We start from the raw sequence: 16,293 nt of genomic DNA on the forward strand, positions 1-16,293 counted from the left end.
TGATGCAGTCTCTCAAGAGAGCATAAACATAACCAATTCAGACTGATGTCTAGAACCTCTAGTTGGGAAGGGCCATATATTACATGTTATAAATGCTTTCTTGGCTTTGTCCCTCTCTCCAGTGATTTCTTCCATGGTGAAACCATTGAATTTTTAAATAATTTGAAGGAACTGCCTTGGTGTTGATAGCTTTGGCTCCTTTTTTGTGTGTGATGGTGACAGTTCTGAGGAGCTGGAACAGAAATAAAGCTTGCTTTATGAGCAGGAGCTAGGATTGGCTTTGATGCAGCTGTTTCATGGTTATGTCAGGAAAAGCTTTTTTATCTAATTGTTTTAAATTCAAATATGAAATAAGGAATAATTATTGTAAGGAATAATTTTTCTGACTTGAGAATTTAGGATTTTTAGGCCTCTGGGTACAAATAAGGCCCACACAGGCTTGTGCAGTTACAAAAACTGCATATCAAATTAGATGTACATTTGCACAGCTGCACTTAGGTTAACAAGCACCTATAAGCCAGTCAGTCCATCCAACTTGTGTTGTCTCTGTCATTCTGTTTTTCATCACCAATTATGGCTAACATCTGTGCCAGTATGCATGTGCATCTAGCTGTAATCCCCCAGCACGCTTGTTTCATATGCAAACATGACTTAAATAATGTCCTTTACATTTTTTAAAGCCTACATCAGCTTCCTTTTATAATGGCTGTCCTAAGTTATACAGCAAGCTGTCTCAATCATTCATTTGCAAGTTATGAGGAAAAACATAGAAACACGTGAAGCAATGTAGACCAAATTGTATTAAAAACACAAGTCTTTTTTTCCTCTTGAACTGCAGTTGTATTGTCCCTGATCACAGCCAGGAGAGAGCAAGCAGAAAAAATAAATCTATATAGAAAAAGGTTTTATCATTGATTATGAATTACAGAATTTACTTTTTTTTTTTTTACTTTACATGAAAGATTCTTTTGCAAGTGGGCATTAATTTCTGTGACAGCTAAAATATTTTTGTCATTCAGGGGTAAGTTACACATTTTCCCTTGCTCTCTCTTCCCTTACTGCCTTCTTGGTCTAAGTCTCTTGCTGCCACCTTCCTAGGGCAAGATCATGCTGTTTTCTCATTTGTGTATCTGCTACAACTTTTCGTGCACCCATCATGCTTTTACCCCCAAATCTTATGGCACTCTCTTCATTTAGTTCTCCTCCCTGGAAAACAGTGATCAGCACTCAGCACAGTGATCTGAAATATACTATTTTTAATTTAAACTGTAGGAACTTAGCATAGTAAGGGGAAGAGTTTAAAACAACAAAAATTAGGCATATGCATCCATCTTGCCGTTAACTTGCTCTGTCCTCCAGAGGGGGACTCTGATGTGTTCATTTTTCTAAGACATCCAAGCCTCTAATTTACCTTATTTCAAAATACCAGTTCTCATGATCTTTCCAGAATGTGCCTCCCTGTTACTGGTCCTGAATTTCTACTGCTGGTTTCTTAGGTGGGTTGCTGTTGCTCTCCTTAGGTGTATCGCCTGAGCACCTAGTAACTGCATCAACACATTACAAAAGACGAGAGATAAAGTCTATTCTACTCTACATCTAAAGAGAATGTGCAGTATTAAGAGGTTATTACAGTTAATTTCAAATCATCACAGTATATGTAGCAAAACAATGATATAAATTATATGTAAAGAGGACTTTGGAGTGACTTAAGACTATTTAAATGCTCTGTCAGTTTTTGTATAAAAGCTCTGTATACAATTAATGTAGAAACTATTAAAAAGTGTATTAACAAATGGTTAATTAAGCATAATAGAATTCAGTGGGTTAATAGATTATTACAGTTGTATGTACAGCCTTGTAGAAGACCTTGATATAGTTACAATCTTTTGTAACAAATACCAAGTTTACAGTATTCCCTAGAACAGCTCTTCATCATTTTGTAACCACTAATTTACTTATAATGAGAACTAAAAATGCAGACATACAGAACTTGACTGGCAAAGAACCAGTGTGGCAGGAAACAAGTTTCTGTTGTCAACATTTCTTTATTCTCCTTTAAATAATAAACAACTTTGTGTTGGCAAACGTGCAGTACAAAATATTCTTGCACAATCTTCAAACTACCCAACTCTCATGTACACCAGAGCTCTGTGGCTTTTCAGATGTTCTGACTGCTACCTACAGAAGAAAAACATTGTTTCTACTACCACTGTCACTAAGTGCAAAATCAACACTGTGTAATCTGAGAAGCCAATGTCCAGATTCTGGTCAGTCCTTCCCCATCATATCATTCATGTGGAAGAAGCAGTGTTCTGTCAGACCTGCTTGACTTGTCCCCTTGCCATTCACTGGCTGGTCTTGTGTGGTGGTTTCTTCCATGCAGGCCAGAGGAGTTAGTATTTTGTGGTAAAGCATGGATTTCCTCTGCCAAGAACATTTGTGTGCATCTGTGAGAAAGTGCTTTTACACTTCTGCACAGCTTTTCTCACAGCTGAAAGAGTCAGTCAGAGATGATAACCTGCTCTGCCCATACATGGATGTTATTCGGAGTTAGATGTGCAGAAAGAAGCATACGGTGTTTCAGTTCCTATGTCAGCTCTTAAAACTATGTTTGTTATTGTACTGTCTCGGTGGGAAGCTGTGCATTAAGGGATGTAGCTAACATTTGCTATGTTCTCTTTATTTTCTCATGCTGGCTTTGTTTCATGTACAGACTGAAACAAATGTCTTGGGCAGTGTATTTTTTCATCTGTGAGAGAAGAGGGGTTTTGAATATATATATTCTGGAAGATTATTGCGCTTGAAGCAGGTGAGATTTGCAATGACTTGCAAGTTCTCTAGGGAGTGAGTACATTCTGCAGTCAGACTGGCACCTATGACAGTTCTGGATGTGCACAGGGCAGCTTTGCTTGTACTGTACAGTCTTATGATCTCAAAGAGCCAAGTTGTTGACCACACAATTTAAACTGTCTTTTTGAACACTTTGTTTTCAGTACAAAAAAAAAAAAAATGCATTCAGGTGGAGAAGATCCTACCTGTAAAAATAAAATTACAATGCTCGGCAGCAAGTGGAGCTGTGCTTTGCACTGTCTAGAGGCAGTCTGGATTTATCCAACTATTTGCTGTCTGGGACAGTTCTACACAGCATGAGGTTTCTGGCTCTGTAACCATCTGCAATTCTTGGATTTTGTATCTGCTTAGGGTTTTTTTTCCTCTCTCTCTTTTCGTGGTTTTCTTTCCCGTCCTTATTCTGCCCGATTCTCAGAACAGCAGGAAATCTTCACAGAAACAGATGCTAAATAGTCTGTAGCAACAGCAAAGGAGTACCTGGATTGTTGTATTTTAACAACATTTCTATTTTCAAATAAGTTGTATATATTTTAGTAAATGCTAATGGAAACAGAGGTGACACAATAAGTCAAATAAAAGGATCAAACTCAGCATCAGCATTTCGAACATAGACTTTGGCATCTAAAATGAGTAGTTCCTTTGGTCTGCTTCAACTTCTGCAGTCTAGCTATCACAGAGAGGCAGAAAATCTATTTCTCCTGTGTATTTCCCCTTGCCCTTTAAGGTCCACAGCCAGGAGACTTTAAACAGCATTCATACTTAAGCCTGTGGTTTGAAGATAAAGTTTGCAGATGAGTATGGGCTATTTTAGGATTTTTCATTCTGTGATTTCTCAAGTTGGCTAAAAGTGCCAGAAGTATGGCCCCACTTGCTCCACTTTGCTTTCTTTAAGGTAGTTTCTGCTAGCAACCATGATGGTCTGGGGTAGCCTTTGTTCCACCAGAATGAGTGTAAGCATGGACAGCCCTGGAGAGGGGTGCATTGGCAGCAGGCTACACAGCATCCCCCTGCTCTCACTTCCTGAATTGCAGGCCAGAAGAACCCGACCCATAACTTTTTGTACAGTTATTGACACAAATCTATCCCTGGTGTTATCCCTATTATGACTTAACAGTCTGTATTTGGCTCATTAACATTTTAATGACATTCTTCTTGAAGAGAGAACGCTTTGAGCAAATTGCAGTTTATGGTGTTTCTAGGAAGATAAGTTTATTTCCAGCTAATATGAACCACAGCTCACTGGAACTAATGTAATGCAGCCTGTGTTACAAGTGTGATTAGTTTTATATCCTATTTTCTTTCCTCCCTCAGAGGATTATGCCCAGCTGTGCAACATCCCTGTTCCAGGATCTCGACGGCCATATGGACAAGATGCTTTGGTTGACTTCGAGGAGCACTATACTCCAGAAACTAACCCATACTTTGTAGAAGACCGTAAGCAAGTTTCCCTTATGTAAAATACTTCAAATGAAGGTTGTAAATTGGATTATTGCCCTGTAGCTGGCTCCATTCTTCTGTTTGCCTCTGAGTAATGTGGCCTATTTATGTTTTAGTTATTCCTATGACACTAGCTTTCAGTCAGGTGTTCTGGTTCAAGGACCAGTGTTGTATAAGAGTCCAGTTGGGCTCAGGCTACAATATTAATTTTTAATACAGTGAAATAGTTTGTGCCAAGTGTACTAGATTTGTATTAACCAACAGATTTGCAGCTAAGGGTCAAAAAGATTGCCAGTTTTCCCTCTCACAAATTAATTTGCCTTTGGAGCATAGGGCAGATTTTTACAGAGTGCATTTAGTTTAAAAGGGGGAAACAGAAATCCTTTCAGGCCAGCTTTCCATGATTTTCCAGCAGAATTTATACAGGGGAAATGAAGACCAAGCAAGTCATTCTTACTCAACAGAGAAGATGTAGAGCACAGTATGATCAGAGAGTATGCATGCATATAGCTTTCAGGCTAGATGGAACAGCCCACCAAGCAGGATATGAGGAATTGTGTACAGCATCTCACATTATACTTGAGGAGGAATATGAGGGTTCTTTATGGATCTGGCCAAGCAAACTGCGAAGACCTGTGGGAGAGGAATGCTCACAGATCTCAGCATCTTCTTCAAGATCAGCTATGCTGTAAAAGTCCGGTATATTTCATCACATTTTTAGAGAATAAAAGATTGAAATGATTGTAAGAAATGCAAAAGAATGAAAAGATTGAAATATTTCCTAGTTAATGTACACTTGTATACATCCTATGTATTATATATGTTCTTGAGATGTGGCAGATGTCAGCAAGTATCTGTCACATTGTGCTCAGCATCTCCAGAACACATTCAGTGTTAAGACTGACCACCATGATCCTTACTAAGAGTCCCACTCTGCTAGAGAAAATTCAGGTTAAAACAACGTATGTAGTTAAAGAGGGGGAGTGGAAATGAAAGTACAGAAGCTAAATGGAGGATGATACAGAAAGGGCACAGTAGGAAAGGCAAAGCAGGGCAAGAGAAAAAGGGTGCCTCAAGACCCAAGAAAGGATGGAGTAAATACAGAAAGGAGAACAAGTGCAAGGAAAGAGAGACATTCATATTCCTAGGTAGCTTTGCAAATCTACCTATCACAGCTGTTGCAACAATCTAAATCAGTAAATGGGGTTTAGATAAACTAGTGGTTTGTTTGTGCAGTCCCTGTATTAATTATATGTTATGGGGCAGATGGGGAGGTGTATCCTACTCTATTCCACTCCAGCTCCAAATTCCCCTCCATTTCTATGCTGTATATTAATTATGCTGGTAAACCTACAACTCCCAGACATTCTCAACATTTCCCTCGAAAGTCTTTTTGATGTGATGGGCTGCCATCTGCAGTCCTGTAATATCACTGTTCCACAAATAGAAAGCTAGTGAAAAAATATTGTGCAGGACTAACAGGAACAATTCAGTCCTAGAGAGAATCTCTAAACATGTAAAAAGTCAAATAACTTTTTACATATATATCCTTCCTTATGCATAAAAGCATAACTGTCAAAAAAGCCCTGTGAGAGGGAGCACAAAAGGCATTGTACAAACCACTCAATACAAAGACAACTCTTCAGCTTTGACTACTCACCACCTAGAATTTTGGCAAGGAGCAATTGGTAGATTATAGGTATTTGTACTGGCACCAGTCACAGAAGTACAAGCCAAAGGGTTGTTAACCAAAACCACAACAGGAAAGCAGTTGCTGATTTCTTCTTACTTTCCTTTAAGTCAGTTGAGATTGATTTTTGGGGGGTTTTTTTGTTTGTTTTTCTTTTTATATATGTTTTCCTCTGGAGAAATGAGAATGCAGCTCTCCCCCCTACCCTCACCTTATTTTTCTAGTATACTGTTGTAAGGAACTTTTACCCCAGACTTCACTACCACTTCTTACCTTTGTTTCCATAAAGTTTGATACACATAACAATTCAAAGTGCTATTAAGAAAACACTCATTTATCCTATAAAAAATGCACTCTCAAATTCTGCAGTTTCCTTTACCAAAAAAAAAAAACCCAAACCCACAGACTTTTAACTCAGAAACCTGAGTTCACAAAGTTATTCAGTTTTCATCTTGAAACATATCACTGTACTTTTCTAGTGCTTTTAGAACTCCAGATGGTGCAGATCTGCTAAAGCTGACCTATTTTCTGCAAAGTCAAGTCACATTCCAATAAACTTCTGAGAGAATTTCAGACTCCCACTATGCATTTGGTTATACTGCTCCAACAGCTCTGTAAGTTACTTGTTTGCAATGCTTTCTCCACCAAGGTTTTCTGAACAGCTTTGAGGAGTTACAAGCAGAGGAATGTGGTATTCTGAATGGATGTGAAAATGGCCGATGCGTAAGAGTACAAGAAGGCTACACCTGTGACTGCTTTGATGGTTATCACTTGGACATGGCCAAAATGACTTGTGTTGGTGAGGACAGCATGTTACTTCATCTTCTTCTGTTTGTCTGTCAGTTTACTCAGTCACCTAAGGAGGGGCTGGAACAAAGGGGTTAAGAGATTATTACCTGAACTGCATTACAGATGCCAACTTTGATTTACTGCAGAGGCCAGTGAATATTGTTACAGAAATAATTATGTTTGTGTTCCTCAGTTCATCTTGGTCATTACAGCTGTGTTCAGTTAAGAGCCTAGAAATGAGCAGACACATTTGTGTAATGACACATAAACTAATACCAACGTAACACGTAAACTAATATCAACAATTTAACACTAATGTATGGAACAAATGTTTTTCAAAGGCTTTAGTGAGCTAAGAGAATGGAACTGGATCCAGAGTGAGGAGTAATTTCAGGAGCATTATTTAGAGTGGTTGAATCGCCTAAATATGCAGATAAATACTTGGTGGGGTTTGGCCTGATTCTCCCTGATTTCAACAATCAACAGACTCACTTATTCCTTTCACTCTCAAACTAGTATATCTGCACAACTACTAACCAGAACATCTAGTGACTATGTCTTCAGTTAAAACAACAAAGCATGGGAATGTCATGTGTCAGTAGAAGATGAAGCAAACAGCACCCCTCAGTGTAGGAGCCTAGTAGAAACTGTGTGTGGGTATGTCAATTTAAGTAAGGTCTGTGCTAACTTTCTTAGCATTATGCTTCATCACCCACTGCTGAGGTCTCCCAGCTGTATCATGTTAAGCTGCCTGCATGCCTTCTAATCTTTAGGACTTTATGGTCAAGCTGGTCTCCTTAGCCAGAAAAGATGTAGCTCCTGTGTATTTCAAGCCAATGCTGCATAACACTGAGTGCAGGTAATTTGCTGTTCACTGTTACTCAGTTGATGACAACAACAGTTCATAAAGTATTTAATTTCTTAAAAATATTGATATTATACTAAGAACTTGGAGTGTCTTTCTTACAAGGCACTTTTCAGTCATCAGCTAAAAACCTGAGGATTTAATATTTAATATTTTATAAGTTATTAAATTTTTGGGCTTTAGCTTAGGCTAAGTTTTAATTTTGTAATTTAACAGTTTAAGGCCATTTAATACACTATTAATTTCCTATGAGAACTTCCACCTCTTCCCAGTTTATCCATACAGCCTTTGACCTAGCCTACTTCCACCTGATCTGAAATGAAGTTCTGAGTGTATTCATACAGCACGTTCTACTCCTGACAATGCTGGAAATAACTGAGTTTTACCTACACACCAGACTTACGTACTTGTCTTTTGATCCCCCTTTTTGCAGATGTGAATGAGTGCAACGAGCTGAACAACAGGATGTCTCTCTGCAAGAATGCCAAATGCATTAACACAGAAGGTTCGTACAAGTGCTTGTGTCTCCCAGGGTACGTACCTTCAGACAAGCCAAACTACTGCACACCACTGAACTCAGAACTGGACAGTGAACTGGAGTAGAGGAAAATATCCATATCCTAAGCCCATATACTCTGCACTGTATAGAGAAAAGGAAGAAAAGTATTTAAATTGAGAAGAGAAGGCACCAGTGTAGCAAACGTAAGGGGAGAAAAGCATTAAAATGTGTCAAAGGTGAGACATGATGGGCTGATTGTATGTCAGCTTCGCTGAAGTGACAGACCAAATGGACACATAGCTCTGTATGAAAGAAACAATCAAGTATATAGTGTGTTCATAAGAAAAAAATATCTTTGAAAATAATCAAAAACAGTGCTGTTATTTTAAACAGAAGAGCTTTGGTTTTTTTGTTTTGTTGTTTTGTTTTTGTTTTACTATTGCTTGATTAATTTGGCATTTAAATAGTGATGGAGATATTTTATATTACTATGTCATTTTTTGATTGTTCAGTTCCTCGCCTACTGTTTCTTTTCAGACCTTTCTTCTGATCAGTACAGATTCTATGATACAGGTATTTTTAGGCCATTTTATAAGAACTGTTACACAGGGTACTGCTCCTCCTTCTCTGGAACATTGGTCAGTGACTTCTTTTTCATTTGCTAGTTGTCTGCCCTGTGGAGCAGGCACCATTTGTTTTCAAATGTTTATATACCTTGGTGAAAAGTCCTTATATTCATTTTGTATTCTGTATGGTTGTTACTGCACTTAAAGTCTTTAGAACCTTTCTTGCCAAGTTCAAAGCTGCTAGTGGACAACATTGGATTCCTTTTGTACATTAAAACAAAAGATTTTAGCTCACGACTGTATTGTAATGTGTAAATTGAACACAAGAGAGATCTTGTATGATTACCCTAACATATTAAAGCTGTATATTAAAACTCAATAAAATCACCTTTTTTTAGAAAAAAAAAACTATTTACTAATTGTAGGCATTTTTTGATTGGTGTTTATGTTACAAGAATCAACCCCTCAGGTGTTTACAGTACTAGAAGTAATTTTCATTGCAACAGTTATGGGGAGTTGTCTGGCTGGTTTTTCCTTCTCATGCTGTTTCAATAAGACCAGAATCTGAACCAGTTAATGCTTGAAGTTGGGCTTCCAGAGGGAAGATTTCAAACACAGACCTACAGAAACTGTTTGACTTGGAAGCTGATTCCCATGGAATTTTTCTTCTTTCCTGTTTTAGGCATGTTTCCCACTAAATCTGCAAATAAGGCTCTTCAGTATCATGGCCTGGTTTTCAGAAACTACTGAAAAGGGGGGAGAATTTCCTTTCTTGATGAACTGTACCATCAGCTCTATTTTTCAGTGGAAGGAGAGAAAGAGATTAGGAGACTGACAGATGTTTCCCTTTGTCCTTCTCCAGAGTGAAAGAATTTGCTTTGGAAATCCCAAAACAGGTCCTTTTGATATTTTCCAAGTGAAATATTTTTGCTCTGTCTTTTAGACCTGCCCTGCATTAAAAGGAAAAGGATAACATGAGACTTCAAAAAGTGAGTCAAATTGGGTCCAACTGTCCAAAAATTAGATTTTTATTTCTTGTTTCACCAGAACCTTGCCCCCCCCCCAGAAAAAAAAAAAAAAAAAAAAAAACAACACAACCACAAACTTGCCTTGAATTTGAATAAAATTTCTTTTCCAATATTCAGGTCAAACAAAAAATATCGTAAGTTGTATTCTGTTCAGTACTGTGCACTCAGTAGATCTTATTAAAGCCCAATAAAGATCTTATTAAAGTGCCTGTTAATATGCAGAAGCATCTGTCCTTCCAAGGGCCCCTCCTCTGTTGTAATTTGACACTAGGAGTAGTGAAGATATTGCAGGTTGAAGATCTGCTTGTATGTTAAAATACAAGATCTGTAAGGAAGAGACCCTTTGTAAGTTGCCCAACATCCCTGACGTTTCTGGAATTAAGCAGCAGCAGGGTGAAGGGCCAGTTGCTCTTGTCAGCTAAAAGAGGTGCACTACAAACACTAGAGCTAGTCCATAATAAAAAAAAAAAATAATAATTCTTGCTTTCCTGCTGTGGTTAAGAAGGATCTGGTCTTGCTAGGGAATTCTGTAACTACAGAGCTCTTAGTTGTCCCAATTAAGGTTAATCCTATGATCTAATAAAAACCAAAGTCACCGTTACAACCTTTCACTGGGTCTACTTTCATCTATCATGAAAATTCACAGACAAGACAGGGCTCCCCCTGCTCCCACCTCCAGGTAGCCTCTTCTGACTTCAGTCACTTTGAAAATGGCCTAGGACCAACAGATGCCATTGCAATTGGCACCCGAAGCCTCGTATTTTTTACATCCCAATACTCCTTTAATCCTACCCTAGCTAGGGAGTTAAAATGGTAGTACGAGTCTCCCTTTTTCCTTGGAGTACACCAGTATCTGAGGAATTAGCATTCAAACATCGGTACCCTTAGAAGTCTTCACCTGGGGATAAACACTACTGAGCATGTAATTCTAGCCATAAGATTGGCTCCTCACTAATTTATTACATCTTTTTAAAATAAGTTTTGAATAGCCTGAGAATCTGCTATTGGACATATATATTGGACAATATACCCTACCACCCTTTTACTTTGTGTTATTTCAGACACAAAAAAACAACCCAAAGCCAAGCTGTTCAAGGAGCAACATAACTAAAATGAAGCTTGAATTCTTAGAACTTTTTCTCTTAACAGCAGACTAACTACAGCTCTGGGTCCTTGCATCTTTGCCATGCTCAGCAAGCTCAGGCAGCACCCATCTGCAGCTCTGGGTGCCAGGATAGGGGGATGGATGCAGATGTGACGTGACTGCTGCCAAACCAAATATTGTCCATGCTCTCAGCAAGGAAGGTTAGTTGGGTTATTTGTCTCTAGGTGTCCATCAACCTTCATAGACCTCAGGTTGTACTGGTCTTTTTTTGGCTTTTTTGCCTTACACACATGGTTGAAACTGGTCATGTGGTTAAAAGCTACCACTAGGCTCTGGCTCCATAGAAAACAAACCAACCAGTAAACCTAAGTCAAAGTGGCCTCTTGGCCTTTCAATTTCTGTAATCAGCAATTCACAAAAGACGTTTTGGTGTGTCCAGCCATCTTCCATTTTCCCTGCCTGATTCAAGAGAGTTGTAATGGACCCAAGCCCTGAATGAAGGCTGAAAACATTCTTCTGCTTCAATAGCCATGTCCTCATCACAGCCACACTCTTCCATTACAGATACTATATAAGCAAACAATGTCCTTTGTGCATGATTCTGCTTTTCCTTTTTGCCTCTTCTTACTTCTAATGTGAATTAAAACATATACAGGGAGACAAAAGCAAAACAAACTGCCTAAACACTTAGATCCCAGTGCCTGGTATTCCACGTTGCCTGGCTCCAGGCCTTCAGAAATGCTTTAACAAAGGAACCACAATTGAGGGAATTAAATGAAATTCAGCCCATCTGATCTCAGCCTCTGGAGCCCACCTACTTTGCCCCAGTGTAGCAAGGCTGGTTCTGTCATTTCACCTGGAAAGCTGCAGGGCTTAGAAATACAATTTTGATTCACAGTTAAACAAACATTTTTTTAACATCATTAAGATGGGTGATTGGACACCATGGATGTAGCCATTTACTTGTTACAAGAGCTGCGGTTTTGGTGAGAGCCCTCAAAATACAGAAACCACCACATACAATTCCATGATTCAAGTTTCTGAGTGCAGCAAAGTCTGGAACTGATTACAATTTATACTAAATGGCACCAATACTTTTTACATCCATATGGATCCTCTAAAAAAAAAAAAATCAGTGCTTTTTCAGCCAGCCATTTCCTTGTTACAAAAAGTAAAATTGCTGACATGGTGGAACAAAATTCTGCTAGTTTCCTTATAATGCTGCTGTGTTAATGAGCATGAAGGTACTACAGAACTAGGGTTGCACACATTTTAGATAGACATTTAATATGAATAGATACGTTGATGTTGGGATCCTATTCAGTTCAAAATTAGCCAATGTTAAAACTATTCCAAGTGAGCACTAACATTCCTTGGGAAAAAACTGTCACAGCTGGACAGATCACTTCAAGAGACAAAACTGACACTCATGACAAAAATTCAGCTAGTCGGTGGCAACTGACACAAACCAATTCCTAACTAAGAGAAGTCCTACAACACTAAAGGTGCTGAAACGACTGTCATGTCCTATTAGCTCACAATGATCCTTACCCTCATGGGGGTTTGAATCTCAGTTTGGCAGCAGAGGGGCTACTGGCTTTGGCATTCTTTCCTCACTTCTCAAAAGGAAAGGCGACAACCCCATTAGAGCGTGTCATGGGCCTGATCTGGCCAGCAGTTAAACCACAGTACATTCCTTCAAAGTGCACAGCAACCTTAAAGATCCCACTACTGCCTCTAGAAGAGACTATTGTTCTTTTTATAATGCCACCCACTTTGAAGAGTAGCTTGTACTTGCTGGGAACTCTGATAACACCAAACAGGCCAATGGAGATACTGGGCCATTCAAGCAAAGAAGAGGCTTTCCTGAATGTGTGTCACAGAAGCTACTGCTCACTTCTGAGATCATTATTTGGTATTTGCATAGCTTTTTCTATCAGAAGATCTGAAATTTACCTAGCGAAGCTAAATTATGTGCCCAAAAGAGAAGTAGGAAAACTAAGAGTGAATGAATGAGGAAAATGTGCTGTTTGCTGAGGGCTTCCCAATGAGTGACAATATCAGCATGGGAGAGTAACAGCATTCCTTGGGAGAACGCCAGTGCCTTAGCTAGTCACTGTATATGCATGCAGGAATAACCTCATAGAGCAGGAGAACTAGAAAATTTGGACCCTTCTGGGGCAGCACCTCCACAGCTGTATTTGCACATAAAGCTGTGAAAGATCTTGAACCCCAGCACCATATCACCCCCAACAAGCTTTACCATTCGAGCACACCTGCATACCAAAAAGAGAACATATGTTGAAACAGGATTATCCTGTGATAACCTGCACTAGTGGGTGATTTTATTACCTGGTGGGAAAAGAATGACATAAACCAAAGAAATGCAGGTTGTCAGCTATGCCGGATTTCATTCAAGACCACTAAATCACCAGATATGTGTTTTGACTCAGAGACTCCTAAAGGAAGTCTTCAGGCTGCCTGTTCTGTCCCAGCTGTGTCTGGGCCCTGTGATTGCTCTGTTCTTCTCCCTCTCAAGCTATAGGCCTGGGAAGATACCACTGTTCCTCAGCAGCTGGGCAACCTCATTGAACTTTGAGGTTTGCACTAGGGGCTCCAGAGGTCCCTTCCAAGATATATTTTTTCCATGAGAGGAAACTGTGACCTGACACAGGAGCCTCTTCTCCCTGTCCTTAAGTGAGACAGGGAGCCTGACGAAGCGCATGTGACTCGTCCCCTTCTTCACCCACACCTGAGCACATGCCAGAAGTGTGCCTTTCACTTTGGAGAACATATTACACCAATCTGCTCAGCTTGTCTCCCAAGAATCCCATCCAGAAGGAGCATTATGCAGAATGTTCCCTGGTGCTTGCTAATGACCAATATGTTCTTGAAGAGTTAAGTGGCAACCTCAGGTAGAAAGGAAGTTCTGCAGTAAAGATTTTGTCCTGATAAAAGACACAGAGAGGGAGGAAATTAGGATATTCTTATTTCTTTCTACACTGCCTTTCCTTTCCCCTCAAGTCATGCTTTGCTACACACTGCTTTCCATTAGCTCTGAACCAAGGGGGATAGAGAGGATACTGCTAGCCAGCATGGAAAATTTCTACGTGACAATTTCAGCATCACCTCCAATTCCTATCTACTCACACTGCCAGGATCCATTCTGGGCTGGATTTTTCCAAAGCACTCCATATTGATTTAGCTCTCCTCTCACCAAAGCCTGTGGCACCTCATGGATTCCAGTGGGAGCAGAGCAAAGGCTGTGCCAAGCTCTTTTGAAAAATCCCACCATGTGTGTTTAATGAGGAATGTCTCTGGCAGAAAGCTTTGAGTAGAACGAAGCAGATTTTTTATTTCTTTCACATTAAAAGCTTAATTTTTGCCACTTCTCACCCAGGATGTAACTGCCCAAAAGGGTGGGTAGGACCTGCTCCAAAATCCCCAGCAGGATATAAGACTGTTTCCACCTAAAACTGAACTAGACTTCTCTGTTATCTAAATGGTCCCTGACACCTGTGAGTGGGCATCATTCTCAGGATTCACACATCCCTTCCTGCTGCAGGCAGCCACCCAGCTCAACTCTGGCCACAAGGGCATTCTGCACTTTCTGTCCCCTCCAATATCCCTGTCCAGGGACAGTCCTTACTGTAGTCCTGCTTCTATTTTTCACCTGCAGCACATCCTGTCATTTACTCATTGCCCAAAGCCTCAGCATCCCATGCACCCATTCCTTCCTGTTCATTGGCACTGGACTCCACAAAGTAGTTTTCAGTCTCTAAATACAGACTTGGCATGTGGTGAAACTGATAGCTGCTATTAGGTACTTAGAAAAATCTTCCGTCAGGATAAAGTGATCACATCCGTCACAGCGATCTCTTTCCTTACAGAAATGGCACCACCACCAAGTCAGTTTTGTATTCTTCCCAAAACTACCCAGAGACACGTGACATGTTCCTTTTCCTTCTTTTACCATAGGCAAGATTTTAGCAATGAATGTATTCTTTGTCATGCAGCATCACCAAACTGACTGAATAGCAAACACGGAACAAGGAAGTTTCAAAAATAAAACAGGAAAAGGAAATCCTTTGATTTGCACAACAGTGAGCTGAATGAACATGGAATTTTCATTCACGTTTGCTCATACTTAAATGTCTTTTTTTTAATTTCCCTTAAGCTGAAAAAAAGGAGCTACATTAACTGTATTACTCATTGCAATGTTAGTTAATTTCAGTACACAGAAGATAAAACAAAGCAGATAATAGAGAGTTTTTGAGGGCTTCACTATTGAATATAAACAATACATAGTGCACCCAGATATATATATTAGTTTCACATCTGGTAATAGTTCTGATATTGGGTTATTCCACCAGAAGGCAGCAAGAACTATTTTTAGCCATGCTGGCCCTTACTTCATCCAGTAAAACTGGGTTTATGTTTGAGTGTTTGCTAAAAACATTACATCTACCACACACTAGACCTAACAAAACACTTGCAAACGTGTACCACAAGGACGATAGTCTAGGAAAATCTAACATGATAGGCTTTTTCCCTGTCTAAATCCGTAACTCAAAACTACTCCAAAAGACTCAGCAGCATACAGGGCTCAAGGGCAAGGACCTTGAGCAAAAGATCCTTGCACATGGTCTACCAGCTTCCAGGGCAGACCAAAAAAAACAATTCAAAACAATTCAAAACTATGAGGAATAGAGTGCTTAGAACTTTTGAAAGCAATCTAGCAACGCTGGAAAAAATTGCTAATTCCAAATTTTTTGTATGTTTCAAAACAAGTGGTATCTCACTGAACCCTTCCAACTCCCCTGCTGGCCACATAGAATGGTTATGTCATGAAACATGAATTTATAAGTAAATTTACTTATCATTAAATGGCAATTAGCAACAGTCAAACCAAACCTTTTTAAACTCTGGGTTCTGGGGTTTAAGTTGCCATTACATAAAGCATTCTACTGTAGGATCATAAACAGGATGAAATATCCACAGCTTGCAAAAGGTATTCATTTTATAATTAATAAATATTAATAAAAGCTAATAGACTTCTCCCATTGTACAACCAGCAGAAGATCTGAATCCAGCACCATCTGTTCAAGCCCTGGACAGAAATATAAGCAAGCATCACAAAGGCCTGGAGAAAAAGTAGCAGCGATAAAGCCCTTATAATTTGTTTAGGCTCAGAATTGCAGAAGAGGGCTTCAAGGAAGCCTGCCTTTCACGGGTTTTAACAGCAAAGATACTTTTCCTCCTGCCTTTGTCACTAGAGGTCAGCACAGCATCTGAAGTGCCGCATTGTTCTCGCTTAAGGAATGGTAAGTCCACAGCCCTTTGAGCAAACAGGGCCTCAAGAAACGGCTCCAAGACAACAGAAATGTGAAGCCTCACAAAAAAGACACAGCAACAACCAAAAAGCCAGAATCCAAAAACTAGAGTAAAAGCATGCTACAAGTTT

At 39.5% G+C, this 16,293-nt stretch overlaps 1 protein-coding gene across 6 annotated transcripts in view; it reads left to right on the plus strand.

Annotated features, from left to right (window-relative positions):
* Positions 1-9,099, plus strand: part of LTBP1 (latent transforming growth factor beta binding protein 1) — a 188,229-nt gene extending 179,130 nt beyond the window's left edge. For all 6 annotated transcript variants that reach the window (XM_034060293.1, XM_034060292.1, XM_034060295.1 and 3 more), the window contains 3 exons: positions 4,162-4,284; positions 6,627-6,776; positions 8,065-9,099. In XM_034060293.1, coding sequence (XP_033916184.1) covers positions 4,162-4,284; positions 6,627-6,776; positions 8,065-8,234 — 443 coding nt within the window. In that variant the 3' untranslated portion in view covers positions 8,235-9,099. The remainder of the gene's footprint in view (positions 1-4,161; positions 4,285-6,626; positions 6,777-8,064) is intronic.
* Positions 9,100-16,293: the final 7,194 nt, after the last annotated feature.

This window comes from Melopsittacus undulatus, chromosome 3 (genome assembly GCF_012275295.1).
Source record: "Melopsittacus undulatus isolate bMelUnd1 chromosome 3, bMelUnd1.mat.Z, whole genome shotgun sequence".
Classification (NCBI taxonomy): domain Eukaryota; kingdom Metazoa; phylum Chordata; class Aves; order Psittaciformes; family Psittaculidae; genus Melopsittacus; species Melopsittacus undulatus.